The sequence below is a fragment of the Cupressus sempervirens genome, chromosome 3 (assembly GCF_028749045.1).
Source record: "Cupressus sempervirens isolate cs-2001-9-10 chromosome 3, ASM2874904v1, whole genome shotgun sequence".
Lineage (NCBI taxonomy): Eukaryota > Viridiplantae > Streptophyta > Pinopsida > Cupressales > Cupressaceae > Cupressus > Cupressus sempervirens.
The window spans coordinates 710,303,827-710,319,057 of NC_143120.1; the positions used below are offsets into that span (position 1 = coordinate 710,303,827).

The window sequence follows — 15,231 nt, forward strand, 5'->3', positions numbered from 1 at the left end:
CTTATTAATTTTTTAAAAAATCACTTTTCACAATTTTTTTTTCCATCTTTTCAAGATATAAATTAGATTATATTAAATTTATATATATATTTTAAAAATAATTATAATTTAGCTGATAGGCTATTTGTGGGAGCTTTGCTCTTGGAATTAATTTTCTTACTGAAAAATTTGTCAGTAATTCCGGTAAATTTTAATTTTATGATGTCTTATTTGTTCAGCCGACAAATATACATGAATTGTAGTTATTTGTGTGTACATTTCCATCATGATTTATGATCATCATGCATGTTCGTGCTTACGGTGCAGTAAAATTCCACCTTTCATTTTACAAAACTGAGGATAATCTCAATTAAGATGTTCGTTTAATTTCAGAAAACTAAAGATAATCTCACAATAATTTTGCAAATATTATTTGAGACTTTTTTGTTTTGAGGAGCATCATTTCAAACATCTTTTTGCGTGTGGCTAAATTAGTTTTGGCCATGGGAGTTACAGAGGAGACTAAGTTTCGTACACCTATGGCAAGCTTTGTTTATGCCTTATTTTTATTACAATGACATTAGAATACATTAATACAATCAGTATTCTAATTCTAATTATTAAATTTATATAGATGTTTTTTTAAATTTTTTTGATTGGTAAGAAGCTGAAGCAAAGATTCATTGTTATTATTATGTGTTGTGATTAATTATTATTATTATGTATTAATCTTGAATAGATTTGAACCCAAGACCTCCCACATATGAGACTCACAATTTACCATTGTATTGTAGACTCTTGCTTATTTTCTAATTAATAATTTAAAAGTAAATGAAATTAAATAAATTTTAAGAATTAGACTTAATTTTTTTGACCTATTATAAATCTGTGAAATTGTTTGAACTTAAATTTTTATTTTTATTTATTTTAATATTCATTTTATATTTTAAAAAATCGATATTCTATCAGCGCAATAGTTGCATGCACAAAAGTACGTGACTCACTGCTAGTTTGTATTCCATATCTACAAATACAATTAATAACAATAATAAAGCAAAAACATGCCAATATGTGACACTTGTCTAACTTTTTTTTTACTTTTAAATCTAAGACATATAATATATCCCTTCACTTAGTTTACATCCTAAGTGTTTACCTATACATATGTGATTAAGACCCTTGCAAAAATTAAAACTTTAATCATTACCTACTATCTAAGAATGGAGCACAGAATCAGAGAACATTGATTACTTTCCGGAACCAACAAAACTAAAAACAAAATGATTAAAAAACACGTACGAAGCTCGTTGGAATTTGGACGGTCCAAAGCAATCCGCTGGAAACCCTTCTTCCAATTTCTTATGTGCGAAACCCTCGCAGAATGAAGGCGATTATTGAGGCCACTAAATAGCTGTTGCCTAGTGCTCGCGGCCCCGAGGATCCGTTCCAGACCTCACGCGCAGCAATCATCACAACGGAGCCTCTGTTCAAATATTTCATATAAATTCGTGCTGCTAGTTTTCCTGAAATGATTCTACTTGAGACACACTCGCGTTTTCTTCTCCAGATTCTGCAAAATCGCATGAAATCGTCAGTTACTTATTCCCTTCTGCTCGTTAATAATGAACAATTTTTCATATTTCTACTTGTTCTGGTTTTTTGGGTACTCTGTGCTCTTCTATTCCGTATCGGGATAAAGTATTTTGCGTTAAATAGCTGAGATGTCGCCGCTGCGTTAGAAAACATTCACAAGCAACAAAAAAAACTGCTCGTAATTTTAAAGATTTGAAAGATTTCTACCCGTTCAAACAATTATTTTGGAATTTTGAAGCTTGAATTGTGTTATTAGATGAATTTGTACGTCATATTTACATAATTTGCTCGTGAAATGATCTTTGATAAAATCTAGCTTACTGTCTGTGACGGCAAAGACAGTTGTAACTGATGTAACATCCGAGTGGACGGAGCTAATTTCGGGCCGAATTTCAGCTATTCAGAGTCATCTTGGAGGATGAACTTTCTATTATTGATTTTGATCGGAAATTGCCATGCTTTTGGATCCTCCTCTCCCAGGCCAGCACTAAATTTAGTTGTCACTTATTGGAATTTGGCGGGCGTGGGATCGGATGCCATTACAGAGGAAGCAATCGAGGACAGAGTGCCATTCTATCTTGGCTTTCAATCTTTTGCCACATAAACAAGTGACACTGTCTCCGAGTTGAATTATAGAGTGCAATAATGCACATGCATAATATCCAAATATATTTTTTGATTTTGTTATATGCATCTTAATTAGCCACAGGGATCAAAGGACCGATATATATCAGATTCACCGTTCAACCAAAAGGAATTGTCTTCATAATATCTCTTGCTACACTAATGCAATCGAAATTCAATGCCCCAGCTCTTCAGGCTGCTTGGTTACCAGTAACCGAGTGTCTCTTACATAGCATTTGAGTCTCATACTGATGTTTGGTATACCCCTTTCATCGTATATTTACACACGTTAATGTTGTTGAACCTAGATCATTCCTGTTGAAATATATACAGTGTTTCTGGTTGGATCCAAGCCGATTCAGTTAACCTAAATGTTAATTTTATATAGACCTGTTGATGATGGTTGGGAGACCCTTGGGAGTTCGCTTCTGAGGGACATCTCGGGGTCCCCAAGTTGTCTTTAAACCAGGGGAATATGCTGGGAATATCCCCGTGGAACACTTGATTTCTTTTAAATACAATCAAAATCCCAAGTTTAAGGCCCCAGTTCCTACTATTTATTTTCTTTTGAAACATTTATGGAGGAAGCTTCTGCAGGCTTCCCTTTGAATATCTCCAATCCTGGCTCTGTGTGGGTTTCCCTGAAGACGTTGTTAGTGTGGCCCATTGTAACTTTGGGGGGTGCTGAGTACCATTACTTCCCTTTTATTTTGTACTTTGGAGTAGCCTATTACCTGTTGCCTGTTTGACCTATTTATTAAAATAGATAGATTTATAGCACGAATACTCTTGGCACTTCAGACAATGTGTCTGGAAATTGGCTTCAATTCGTTTTCTTCTCCAGTATTTTTGTTCTATTCTCTATACCTTCCACCAAAGAAAAGAACTAAACACAGTTTTTCCTATATACATGATTTGAAAGGGTAGCCAGTTGAAATCTCAAATCATTAATTACTCTAGGCATCACACATTTCTTTTAGGAGAATTTGTTGTTAGAAATTCCCATGGCTCCAGTTTTGAGTCTGCCTTAAGTTAACATGAATGGCAATAAATGCCTGGAGCCGATTACCACTAGTTTGTTTTAATACATAGAAAAGCTGAGTTATTCTTGTGATAAAAATATTGCTAAGATGCAGGTATTCATAATATGCAGAATCCTATTCTAGTAATTACAAAATTGACCTTTTTGATTTTGTTATTTAATATTTTCTGAAGTTCACTTTTAGTAATGTAGATTTTATATTGCTGCTTCCAATTTTTTTTGTAATTATTGTATATTGAAGCTTTATTCATCCATTGTTTTCATGTTTGTAATTTCAGGTTGGAAAAACCTGTAGAACTGGATTACCATTTTGTTGAATTCGACGATGTACGATACCATATTCAGGTAGAGACAGGATTCTATTATATTACTGAGGCCGGTAATGGCAGGAATGAATATCCTCTAGTGGAACCATATCTTATGGAATATTTGTCTAATGTCATGATAAAATAATCATGTCTATAAAGTTTTTAAGAAGCTTCAGTTTGATGAGGGAAAGGAATTGTCTTTATTTATTCTGGAATATGACTGCAGATATAGTCTTGTAGAGCCATGTCAATACGATTTTTTGATACATTTTGAACAGCAATATCTGATAGGTATCACTCTGTATAGAAAATAATTTAGCGACATACTTTTTACAGGCTACTGTGAAGGATCCTTACCATATGGTTTTGTCAATATTAATTCCAACTCCCCCACCTGAGACTGTCTTTTCTGGTGGACTTCCATTTGGTGCGATAGAAGCTGTGAAAGGAGCATATGGCGCTACAGTGCAGATTGTTGACACTCCAGAAGATGGCTTTCAGCTTACTCTAAAGCTTGATTTGGCAACACTTCCATCAGATGAAGGTCCAGCGAGTCTCTTACCCAAGGTCATAATAAGCTTTCTATTTAATAATTGATTAATGACAATGTATTTTAGCTTTAAAGCTGAATATTGTCATTGTTCAGAGTAATATTTTTTGGTAGAACTGTTCAAGTACAGATATAATTAAAAAATTGCTGTAGTCACACAAAGACTGGAGATTTCAGAATAGTCTTTCAAGAACTTATGGTTAGATTCAGAAGTGTAAAGAGATAAGACAAATATTTTGAAATTAGCTCACCGTTTCATAGCTTAAAGAGAATAACATTACATGAAGAACAAGTTGTACAGAAAAAATTTCACATATAAGACAATACAACATGATTACGTCAAATTTGACAATCAATTCGATACATCAAATGACAATGTTAAAGATAGATCATCAATAGGTCAATTACATCATATACATGATGAAGTGATACTATGCATCATTCTGCCTCCTTAAGCCTTAGACTGCTTGCCATTTGCTATGCTCAAGACAGGAATCATGGAATGAGGTCCGAGCACTTTTCTGCCCAACGGCAGAGTGTTAGCTCCCTCAGTGCTCAGTATGAAAGGTTGAGCACTTGACCCTGCATGAGGACCCTAGCAAATTGGAACCAACAGGTGAGATGGAATCTGGTGCGACACTATGTCTTATCTAACATTTCATCTATGACAATGTGTCCTATCGCTGTCATTAGCAGTACTTGAATTGTAATATTTTGAAAGATCTTTATGGGAGTACACGGGGTTATCATCTTAATGATCAAAATCACCAAATAAAGAAAAAATAGTAAACAAACAAATGAATACAATCTCAGTACCGTCACAGTTGACATCCATTTCCATTTAAGCTCTGGATCAACCATATGTTTGCCCTAAGAACATCACAAACATTGAAACACCTGAAAATTATGATGCCGTTTTCCAACCAAAGAATTTAAGCTCAAAACACATGCAAATTTACAAATGATTGAACAAAATTTGAAAACCCGAACATGATGGAGAAGCATGTAAATGCAGCAGCCTCTCTTATTTGATCGATAGATTAGCGTTGGTGATTATATGGTAAGAGAGTTATTAACATGGGCAAGTCTTCTATGGAAATATCAAACATCATGATGACCAGTTTTGGGAAGTCATTGATAAGGACCATCATCACCTATTATAACTAATAAACAATAAATTGTGAAACAACAATGATCATAGTCTTATGAATATCAATGTTAGCCGCTAGAGATGATAACTAATAAATTATTAGTAATATCGATTAGTTTTTCAAGGGGTGCATGATATGAGACATGTATAATGGGAGACAACATGAACAAAGATATAAAAGATTATTCACATTGGCTCTTCAACGAGGATGGACACTGACAAGAAATGATTGTTGAATAAAATATAAAAGGCGAAATTGAATCAATAAACAAGAAAACAAGAAAGTTGGGAAAAAGCATCAAAGAGGAGAAAAAGACAAACACTTATAGAAGGGAAGACATATGTCAGTACACTTGTATAATCAAGGCAAGCATTGAAGGAAAAAGAATCAGATTTATAAGTATGTCCTAAGAACGGTCTTGATTTTGATTCATATTTGGGTTTAGGTTCCAATACGCGGATTCCGCAAATTATTTTGGTTGGATTTCAGTTTTGCGTGTATATATTAATACTTAGAATATACACAGAGAAATGATCAAATAATAAGTTTTGTAATGCATCATAGGTTGATAAGTAGGGGTGGATGAAAAAAGTACGAGATTTCATAGAATAGTAGGGGCCCACCCAACTCGTTTGTCCGACCATGGACGTCTTCGATGAATGAGGAGGGCCAACTTGACATTGGTGTTCTTTTCCTGATACTTTCCCTTGTTTTGCTCCCTTTGTGGCTCCACTAATAGATCTACTGAAGTCCTAGTTGAAGGGTACACGGTGGAAGATCTTCTTATTCCTAGCCAAGCTAATGGCACATCCAAGCTTTAATTTGTGGTGGGATGGGCAATGGAAGGTACTGCTAGGTGCGTCATTCATCATTGGTTCAAAAGTTCAAACATGTGCAATATTCATAAATTGTAAAAGTCTCTAAATGCCATTAGACACATTACAATGAAAACTCAAATTACAAGCCATATTGTCTATTTAATATTCCCCTTCAATGTCTTCATCATCATCATCAAAATCATTAAGGTCCTCATATTAGAGCATCCATAGTCATGGGTCCTCGTGGATCCATATGGATTCCTCTAGCGTCCTCTTGGAATTTGACTGGGTCCAGATAGCAGAATCATCAAGGAATCTATTTTCTTGGGAAGGATGCGGATAGATTCCAAGAGGAATCAGGTCCAGCCTTGTATTGGTAATGGAATTGAGGCCAAATAAGGAGAATGCGATAACTTAGATAATATCTAATATGCGAAGGAAGACATCAAAGAAGAAATAAGCTCCTCATTGTTTATTAGCAACCAATGGCAAAGATAAATGCAAAGGAAAATACCAAACAATTCAGACATATCGACTTCCTGGTATAAGTATCATTTGATACATTTAGTTAATTTATAAGTACTCTAGTCTTTGTGTACTCTTTAGACAAAAATCATAATAGGTAATTTTTTGATAATTGATGAGCTTAAGGGGCTTTCTAATGAATGGTTCATAAGGCACAACACTTGGTGAAGGTTTTGCAAATGGGGTTGCAAGCTTTGGGTTTAACTATGGAGGAAACTCCGTAGTTAAGCGCGCCCAGGCTGGAGTAGTACTGGGATGGGTGACCTCCCGGGAAGTCCCGGTGCTTCACCCCTGTGAGCATCACCTAGATCCAATGAGTGCTAAGTGTTTCATTTATTCTCGTGAGAGATGGATTCATGTTGAATCACTACTCATGAAATATGGGTCATCGAGTTTGACTCAAAATCACACAGTTAAATCCTGATATTCATATCACAAGGTAATTTTCTATTTAGACATTCTTACATGCTTTTATGCATTTGCATATTAATGTTTTAATAAGCATCAAATTTAGTGGTGATAGGCCTGCAAGAGGTAGCGACGCCATATGCATGGCAAGGGTTGTGTGAGGCCAAGAAGGAACAATGTATCTACTCTTGGGCTTAGGATATAAGGTCAAAGATAGAGAAGAATGGGGCAGGACCCTATTGTATGTAGTCCACCTCATATGTGTTGTTATTTAGAGCTTAATCAAACTCAGAGGCTAATTTTTTCCCACTTTCATCTGTGTTGCTTCTCCCCAAATTTTTCTGCAGGGGTTTGGGGGCAACGCCCTCATGATGGGATCAAGGGGCAAGGCCCCTTGTGGGGTTTTATGGTAGGGTCCCAAGCGTGTTCCCTGTCACAATACACAATAGGGTTAAGGGGTAGTGCTTTGCAAGGCCAAAAATGACTTTATTATTGTAAGGGCATTAGGAGTTATTTTTCTATTGGACGACATATTCTAACCCCAATTTTGTAATCAACATAAGTCTTGTATAACATGGCTTAGGAATAGGGATTTTCATATGATGGTTTGGTAGCTTCTTGCTATGGTATTGAGTTTCAAGGGATTGCAAATTTTAATCAAGTTGAATTACTAGATAATAATATTGGACTCTTATTTGGTGGACGTAGCCCAAGATTGGGTGAATCACATTAAATCTTTGTGTCTTCTATTATATGTTTGTGTGCTTTATTCTTTTGTGTTATTGGTTATATTTGCATGTAACTGTTATATTTTTGTCTAATAATCTGAACAAGTGGTATCAAGTTGAGGTTGTTTTAGTTATCCTCTATAGGAAGTTCTCATGGTTGAGTGGGAGTAATGACAGGTGACAATAAGTTGAAAATTGAGAAGTTTAATGGGCATAAGTTTCAATTATGAAAAATGCAAATGGAGGAATATCTTTATCATAAAGATTTATATCTGCATTTGGGAGAAAAATGCAAGAAAGAACCAAATACAATGAAGGCTAGGATATTTTGGATAGGAAGGCACACGACAATATTCAATTATGTTAGACACATTTGGTAGCATTTAATATTACAAAAGAAATGACAAGTGAAGAGTTGTTGGAAACCTGAAATATCCCAAACCTGATATTTACTCGTTTTTCCCTTTAAAATATTTTCAGAACTAAACATTGCAGAAGTATTACAAACAAAATCAAAACCAGTAGAAACTCCAACAAATATTTATCTAGCTTCTTCTTGAATATAATATTCAAGACTCAAACATAGGCAAATGTAATACGATACAACGATAAAACCAGAAGATTCTCCACAAGATAATAACTCGTTCTTTATCAAAATAAGATTTAGTATTCAAGCATATAAAATGCGTTACAAACCAACAACATTAAACCAGTAAACTCTCATAAAACTCCTTAAAATTTTTGCTTTATACAACAGCAATACAATAACCAACTTCCAAAATTCGATCCTAAATATTGCTTTACAATCAGATTGGAAAACTTAAGAAAAGAACCTATAAGCACAGAGACACCTGATGTGACTTCTCCAAGGACAATGGGTTTGTGTCCATTGTCTGTTGGCATGAGGGGCTACCTCCTCACACAGGTTGAAAGCTGAAGCTTTTCGAATACTCTCCCAAGAGAGAACTGAAATCTGAATAATAAATCCAAGCATGCTCAAATGAAAGAGTCTCATCTCCTTCTATCCTCAAAGCTGTGACTCTCCGACTTCCCTCCTGGCTTTTCGTCTTATCTCTCCTTGTCCTTTTTGCCTACTTTGTAATATTAAATTGACCTTTAATATTTTGAGTCTACGCTCTCCAAGTCAATTTTAATATTATATATAATATGCCTTTAATATTTCTTATGTCGTAAAAAGGGAACATTTCAAAACTCTGGTGAAGTTATATGAAAAGCGTTTTGCTTCAAATAAGGTATTTCTCATGAAGCGTTTATTTAATTGAAGATGGTAGAGGGTGGGTCAAATGTCGATCATTTGGATGAGTTTAATATTGTTACTTGTCAATTATCTTTTGTAAATGTCAATTTTGATGAAGAAACTAGGGCTCTTTAGATTCCATGTTCTTTGTCTGAAAGTTGGAATGGCTTTGAGCAACTCTATTTTTGGTTCAAATACCCTAAAATTTGATGATGTTGTTGGTGTTATTTTGAGTGAGGAAATTTGTAGGAAGACCTCAAGTGGGGATCTACATCAGACAATGTCTTGAATGCACAAAGTAGGGGTAGATCAATCAAGAAAGGAAACAATTCTGGAAATTGTGGGAAACCACAAGAAAAATCAAAGGGCAAGAGATCTCAATCAAAAGGACCAAGAGATTGTTAGTACTATGGAAAACCAGGTCTCACAGAAGAAAGATTGTTGGTCCCATAAGAATAATGAAGGAGGTAATCAGGAAGGAAATAAGGATGCAAATGTGATAAGTAATAAATTTGAAGATGACGCTTTGCTTCTTTCCCTAGAAAATCTATATGATTTATGGGTCCTAGATTCAAGGGCTTCCTTTCATGCTATACCCTATAGAAGTTATTTTCTTGATTATGTCCAAGGGGATTTTGGGCTTAGTTTATTTGGAAGATAACGGACCTTGTCAAATTGTTGGAAAGAGAAGAATTAAGATTAAGTTGCAGAATGAGAATTGTTGGGTACTAGAAGAGGTAAGGCATGTTCCAAGATTGAGTAGGAATTTGATTTTAGCAAGGCAACTAGGTGATAAGGGTTGCCCAATTATTTTCAATGAGAAAAGTGGAAGGTTGCCAAAGGTTACTTAGTAGTAGCAAAAGGTGTGAAAGTAGATACCTTATATCTTTGTATAGGTCATATAGTTCCTTCTACTTTAATTATTATAGAGATAAAATAATGTTAAAGAATAGTTGCTGTAGATTTTGAAACAACACTATGACACAAGAGACTTGGGCATATGAGTGAAAACGGTATGAAAATACTTCATTTAAAGAAAGTTTTACATGTCTAAAATGTGTCATTATGGATTTCTGCGAAAGTTGTGTATTAAAAACAAAAGAGAGTGAGTTTCTAAAGAGTGGGAAGGAAAAAAATGAGAAATTAGAGTTTGTGTATATAGGTGTTTGGACCATCTTGGGTATCTTGCCTTGGTGGCTCTTTGTATTATGTTACATTCGTTGGAGGTGCAACAAGATTTATCTCCTTAGACAAAAATCTAATGTATTTGAAACTCTAAAAAAATGGAAAAGCTGGGTTGACAATGAAATTGGTAAAAGACTAAAATGTCTCAAATCTGATAATGGTGGTGAGCATTACAATAAAGAATTTGAAGATTATTGTTGCTTTAATGGTATTTGCAGGCATAAAAGTGTTCTAAGGACTTCACAAGAAAATGGAGTGGCTGAACACATAAATAGGATAATATTGGAGCATGCAAGGAGTATGTGTTTGCATGTTGGGATGCCCTTGAACATGTGGGCAAAGACTATAAACATTGTTGTTTATTCGATAAATAGAGGTCCCTCTAGTTCTTTGGGTTGTGGTATTCCACAGGAAGCATGGACAGGTAAGAAGGTGAGTTATTATTTTCTCAAAACCTTTGGTTGTGAAGCATTTCCACAAGTAGAACCAAGCTGGAATCTAAGTCAAAGAAATGCATATTTGTTGGATATGACACTAATGAATTTGGATATAGACTTTGGGATTCTAAAAATGATTAAATTGTAAGAAGTAGGGATGTTATATTTAATGAGAAAGTGTTGTACAAAGATCTGTTGCAACAACATGAAAAGAAATAAAATGATTATGTTGTGTTGGATGATACTCCAAAAGATGATGTTTTAATGGTCCCTTATGCTTTGCAACAACAACAAATACCACAAAGACTAGTGGATGTTAGATGGTCAACAAGGCTAAGTAGACCTCTGTAAGGTTCTCTCTCTCTGTACTCTATTTTATTAATATATATTGGTAATTAGAAGGATATAATGAAGCTATGTCGGTGGATACAAAGGTTCAGTGGGAGTCTACAATGATAGAAGAAATTGACTCCTTGCTAGAAAACTAAACTCGGGCATTATGTTAGTTGCCTGCAGGTAAAAAGACTTCACAAAATAAATGGGCTTATAGGCTCATAGAGGAGGATGGAGGTAAGAAAAGATTTAAAGTCAAATTACTTGTAAAGAAACTTGCATAGAAAAATGACATTGATTTTGATGAGATTTTTCCTCTAGTTGTTTAAGTGATTCGTACTGTTTTAAGTATTGTGGCTAGTGAAGATTTGCATTTGGAACACCTTGATGTGAAAACAACTTTTCTCCATAGTGATTTGAAAGAGGAGATATATATGGGACAGCCATAGGGATTTGAGGTCAGAGGTAAGGAAAATTTAGTGTGCACATTGAAGAAAAAATTATATGGCTTGAAGCAAACACCTCGATAATGGTATATTAATTTGATGGTTTTATGATTGATCAGTCAATGTCATTTAGACTATTGTATATGTTTTTAAGAGCTTAGATGATGACAACTACATTATTTTATGTCTATATGTTGATGATATGCTTGTAGCAGGGTCTAGCATGGATCACATTCACGGGTTAAAATAATAGTTAGCAAATTCTTTTGCTATGAAGGATTTAAGGGCAACAAAATAAATTCTTGGTATGAAATATTCATAGATAGGAAGAATAAAAAATTGACTCTACTTGAAATTGATAATGTTGAAAAGGTGTTGCAGAGATTTTCTATGGCGAATGCAAAAATTGTCAGCACCCCTTTGCATTATCATTTGAAATTGACGGAGGAGATGTGTCCAAAAAATCAAGAGGAAGATAAAATGTCAAAGGTACCTTATGCTTTAGGTGTAGGTAGTTTAATATATGCCATGGTATGCACTAGACCAAATATTGCACATGTTGTGAGAGTCATTAGTAGGTATATGGGTCATCCTGGAATTGAATATTGGAATGTAGTCAAATGGATTCTCAGAGTCTTGAGAGAGGTACATCCAACAAATGTTTACATTTTGGGAGTTCTAATGCCGATTTACAAGGCTATGTTCACTTAGATTTTTTAGGGGATTTAGATACTAGTCAGAGTACTACAAGATATGTCTTTACCATTGCTGGCACAATATTGAGTTGGATTTCTTGATTGCAGAAGGTGAATGCTTTATCCACTACAGACATAGAGTATGTTTCTACTACAGAGGCAGCTCAGGAGATGATATGTGTGCAAATTTTCATGGAAAAGTTGGGACAGTACCAAACTCATAATATTGTTTATAGACAACCAAAGTATCATTCATCTTGCAAAGAATTGTGCCTTGCATTCAAAGTCGAAAAACATGCAATTGTGATATCATTTGATTCGGTTAGTTTTGGATATGGATAGTTAAAGCTGGAAAAGATATACACAGATGACAATCCAAAGGATATGTTTAGAAAGGTAGTGCCAAGGGAAATGCTGAACTCCTCTTCTGCTAAAGTTGATCTCCTAGATTGAAGACATTAAATAGAGTCCAAGGTGTTTTTTCATTCTAGTGGAAGCTATGATTTTTGTGGTGCTATGATCAATCTCCAAGAGGGAGGTTATTGTTGTGGAGCTTGATCAATCTCCATGTGGAAGATTGTTGTTATGGGGAGCTTAATCAGATTGAGAGGTTAATTTTTTCCCACTTCCATTGGCACAGTTTCCCTACAAATTTTTCTACGGAAATTTAGCCAAGGGAGATGTTGAACTCCTCTTCTGCTAAAGTTGATCTCCTAGATTGAAAACATTAAATAGAGTCCAAGGTGTTTTTTCACTCCAGTGGGAGCTACGAGTTTTGTGGTGCTATGATCAATCTCCAAGTGGGAGGTTATTGTTATGGAGTTTGATCAGTCTCCATGTGGAAGATTGTTGTTATGGGGAGCTTAATTACACTTAGAGGTTAATTTTTTCCTACTTTCATTAGCACAATTTCCTCGTAGATTTTTCTATAGGGGTTTGGGGGCAGCACCTCCATGATGGGGTTCAAGGGGCTATGCTCCTTAGGGGGTCTTGGAGTAAGGCCCCTGGTGTACTCCTTGTCGTGATGCAAGGTGGGGTCAAGGGGTATTGCGAGGCAAAAAGTGACTTTATTATAATAAAAGGTGGTAGGACTCGATTTTTTACTAGACATATTCTAATCCTAATTTTGTAACTAACATACCTCTTATATAAAGGGTTTAGGGTTAGGGATTTTCATATGACGATTTAGTAGCTTCTTGCAATGGAATTGAATTGCAAGGGAGTGAACATTGTAATGAGGTTGAATTACTGGATACCAATATTGGACTCTATGTTTAGTGGACGTAGTCCAAGATTGGGTGAACCATGTTAAATTTGTGTCTTTTGTTCTATTTTTGTGTGCTTTATTCTTTTGGGCTATTGGTTATATTTGCATGTAATTGTTAAATTTCTGTCTAATAATCCTAACAATATGAATGGTAAGGGCCACATGAGGCCAATGGGGAGTGATGTATTTGCTCTTGGCCTCAGATAGGAGGTTTCTAGAACGCTTCATCAAATCACCTTAGACTTTTAGGACACCTTATTGTTATAATTAGCACTTTGTTGATTTGATCATATTTGTTTTAAAGTATCTAATCACGACCTTATAATATGAATGAACCCTAAATATGTTTTAGGATGTCAAGTTACAAATCATGTAATTGAAAAAACTCTATGTATGGTAAATTCTAACCCCAATCTATTAAAATTGTGATTGAGGGCAAATTTTAGGGCACATTAAGAAACAAACATTACACAATGCAACATCTAGATAATGATAAGACATGGAGAAAATAAAATGCATTCACCTAGTATCAAATGAATGGAAAAATCATTTTGGTCAAAGTATTTTTTGCCAGCTACGTGGAAGATAGGTCAATTACAACTATCTATTCTTCCTTGTTTCCTCGCATTCGGTACTCACCCAAAATAAAATAAAATAAAGCAATAAATAAATAAATAAATATTTGCACTTTAATGTCTCTTGTTAGTTTAGACATAATTATTACATACGTAAGTCAAACTTTTACATTGTACATCTTAAGATACAATAATTCAATCTGTGGTATTCATAAATAAACAATATTAATTTAATGAAGACAAATTGTCTATTGTAAGATTAATTCCCGCGTATCCAATCATATTACTATTCAACTTAATGATGGAAGTTGTAGCTGTTATCCAAGTTGCCTAGAAATCAACTTGCAATGGACTCCCTCAAAGTTTACAGGTTCAAGTCCGTATCCGATTGTGGGTCTTGCCCTCAAGGCTTTCGAAATGCTGATCCCTACCTTATATTGGGACAAAGATCGATTGCTTGGATTTTATACAAGCTTCTCCTTGGCAACATGATAACCTTCCCCACTTAAGCCAAATAGTAAATGGGTCTTTAGTAGATATATGTCTGTATAATAGAGTCGATATATAATTTTGATATTATTCACACGTATATGCATATATATATATATATATATTAATATATATATATATATATATATATATATATTTATTAGAATAATCTTTATGTTTCTTTTTAATGCTCACTATTGTATCTTATTGTATCTCTGTAAATATTAGAATGTTTCTAATATTTAGGTGTAGTCTAGAATAGAATGTTTCTATTCTATTCGACTCTCCTCTTTGTATATATAGATCATTTGATCTCTGATTAATAAGTCAAATATTCTGCCATTTACGTTTGTAACATGGTATCAAAGCTAAATACTTAAATTTTTTCGGAAAAATTTATAATTTCTTCTTGAAATTATTTGTTTAAATTTTTCCAAAATTATTTCAGCTAATTTCTCCAAAAACCGGCCTAGGGTTTTCTGCTTGGAGACATTCCGAACTTGGGTCTACAAATCACGTGAAAAACGTGGTCGTTTTTTACCATTCTCAACTGGTATCTGAAAATTGCAATTTCTTGTGCCCGAAATCCTCTGCAAATCACGATTTACTAGCTCATTTTTTAGTGTTGTTTTTGGGCAAACATCTTTCAACCTGCAATCTCAGCCACTGTTTGGAGAAAGGTCTGTGTTTTTGGAGATCCATGGCCCTTTTTTTTTTTTAGCCCACGTTTTCTGCTGTTTGCTGCCCAAACTGAGTTTGGTTTACCACACAACCTCATTCTCTCTGCTGTTAAAGTCCTAACAGGGGTATTTTGATCATA

The 15,231-nt window shown here is 34.6% G+C and overlaps 1 protein-coding gene across 1 annotated transcript in view; it reads left to right on the forward strand.

Annotated features, from left to right (window-relative positions):
• The first annotated feature begins 1,188 nt into the window (after positions 1-1,188).
• Positions 1,189-15,231, forward strand: part of DIS2 (Arp2/3 complex, 34 kD subunit p34-Arc) — a 69,342-nt gene continuing 55,299 nt past the window's right edge. The window contains exons 1-3 of the mRNA XM_089821618.1: positions 1,189-1,569; positions 3,517-3,583; positions 3,883-4,090. Of these exons, the coding sequence (XP_089677744.1) occupies positions 1,508-1,569; positions 3,517-3,583; positions 3,883-4,090 (337 nt within the window). The 5' untranslated portion in view covers positions 1,189-1,507. The remainder of the gene's footprint in view (positions 1,570-3,516; positions 3,584-3,882; positions 4,091-15,231) is intronic.